The following is a 1816-nucleotide window of genomic DNA, read 5'->3' as shown; positions in this document are numbered from 1 at the left end:
TACTTTTAATATCAAAATTTCTGACATGGGTTCTGTGTATCTTTTTCATTTGCATGCATTGACATGTTAAATAAAAAAAACAGTTTTTTCTCACTGTAACACTTTGTTCAAGTAGCAGTTACTACAAAAAAAGGCTTTTCTTCTTTTAATTTTTCTGTTTTTCATTATTCCAATCTACCATTTTTTTTTCTTTTGCATTTATGGGTTTTGAAGTTTATATTTTTTATATAGTTGCAGGCTTGGAAAAGTTTGAACCTTTTTTATGCTTTTTTTTCCTTCCCTAAAGGTTGTTCCTTTTTATTCTGCTTAATCTGAATTATTCATTAATAAATAACCCAAGACTTGGATCAATGCATGGGTATAGATTTTTGAAATGGGGTTGGTCCATTTTTTATAAACATTTTTATTCAATTGAAGTGAGATTAAATTGTTTTGTTGCCAAAATTTTCAGTGTATGAAGAGTGTAGAAGTGGTGAGGAAAAAAGGATAAAAGATTGCATAGCTGATAATAGTTGGAAGTTATTGAAGTGAGTTAAAAATGGATACAAATACAAGAGTAGAAAATGATGAAGAAAGTGATAACAAAGGTATCATGTGGGATTTGGATGAAGAAGCAGAAAAAGTCAAAAATATGTACACAGAAAAGGTATGTTGCAATTTTGCAAACAAAAATCAATCTATTTTATTTGGATCAAGTAGAAAGATTCTTTTTTTTTTACATAGCAGATTACAGAAAATGTATGAAGTTAGGTTAGACTGTGACAGAGGAGTTCCATTATTACTAGGACATGAGAAGAGTAAAGAACCATAAGTGAGACACTATGTCTTGAACCAAACCCGTAAAGTATTAGTTGCATGAGCCTTTTCTACTTGTAAAGTCTTTCACTCCTTCCCTCATATCCAGTGTGAGACTTCACACTTGAATAAACCTAACAATTTGTCTCTCAAGTGTGGATATCACACACTTTTCAGTCTGCTCCCTCTTAAGTCCACCTGTCTCAACCGAGTTATCGGCTCTGATACTACTTGTTGGAATTGCTACCAGAGAGCCTCCAACCACCATGAATTCAATTGTCACGGGGGTATAGTAAAAATAGAGAGCCAAAAGTGAGGTACCACGTCTTGAATCAAAACTTTAACACCTTACTTCCATGTGCCTTTTTTACTTATAAAGTTTTCACTCCCCTCATATCCAATGTGAGACTTCACACTTGAATAAGCCCAACAATTATTTGTTTATATTATGGTTATTTTTATTGTCTATTACATATTTTTAAATATATACTTTTTAATATTTATCATCATATATATATATATTTACTACAATTTTAATTTTTTTTATTATACATTAACTACATACTGAGGTAATACTGTAATTCATTTGTATTGATACAAGTTTATTTTCTTATTATACTCAGCTTCTTAGTTTATACTGTACATAAATGATTATTACTTGTGGTGATGATTTTTCAATCCAAAATTTGAAGTTTTTGTTAATGTAAGCTATCTTCAAAAGTCACTGTTCAATTGAGATTTCTATCAGTTGATTAAGCTGTGGCACATTTCCCATTCCCTTTGTAAGGCCTCCATTTGACCAAAAAGATGCTTGGAATTTGAGGGAAAAATTACCGGGATAGTGTAGTTTGACTACACTATCCCAGCTTTGGGGTACCTTTTCAAATAATTACGGGATTGGGGTACTTTTTTGAAAGTCGTGGATGGGGTCCACGACTTTGGCAAAGTCGTGGATGACAGGCACGACTCCAGGGGAAAGTCGTGGACCAGACCCACGATTTCCCTTTAATATTCTCTCTCC

The 1816-nt window shown here is 32.5% G+C and overlaps 1 protein-coding gene across 1 annotated transcript in view; it reads left to right on the top strand.

Annotated features, from left to right (window-relative positions):
- Positions 255-1816, top strand: part of LOC109351053 (potassium transporter 10-like) — a 9120-nt gene continuing 7558 nt past the window's right edge. The window contains exon 1 of the mRNA XM_019592381.1: positions 255-646. Coding sequence (XP_019447926.1) covers positions 539-646 — 108 coding nt within the window. The 5' untranslated portion in view covers positions 255-538. The remainder of the gene's footprint in view (positions 647-1816) is intronic.

This window comes from Lupinus angustifolius, chromosome LG01, assembly GCF_001865875.1.
Source record: "Lupinus angustifolius cultivar Tanjil chromosome LG01, LupAngTanjil_v1.0, whole genome shotgun sequence".
In the NCBI taxonomy this organism is placed as follows: domain Eukaryota; kingdom Viridiplantae; phylum Streptophyta; class Magnoliopsida; order Fabales; family Fabaceae; genus Lupinus; species Lupinus angustifolius.
The sequence above is the reverse complement of the archived record's forward strand: the minus strand, read 5'-3'. Positions and strand labels throughout refer to the sequence as shown.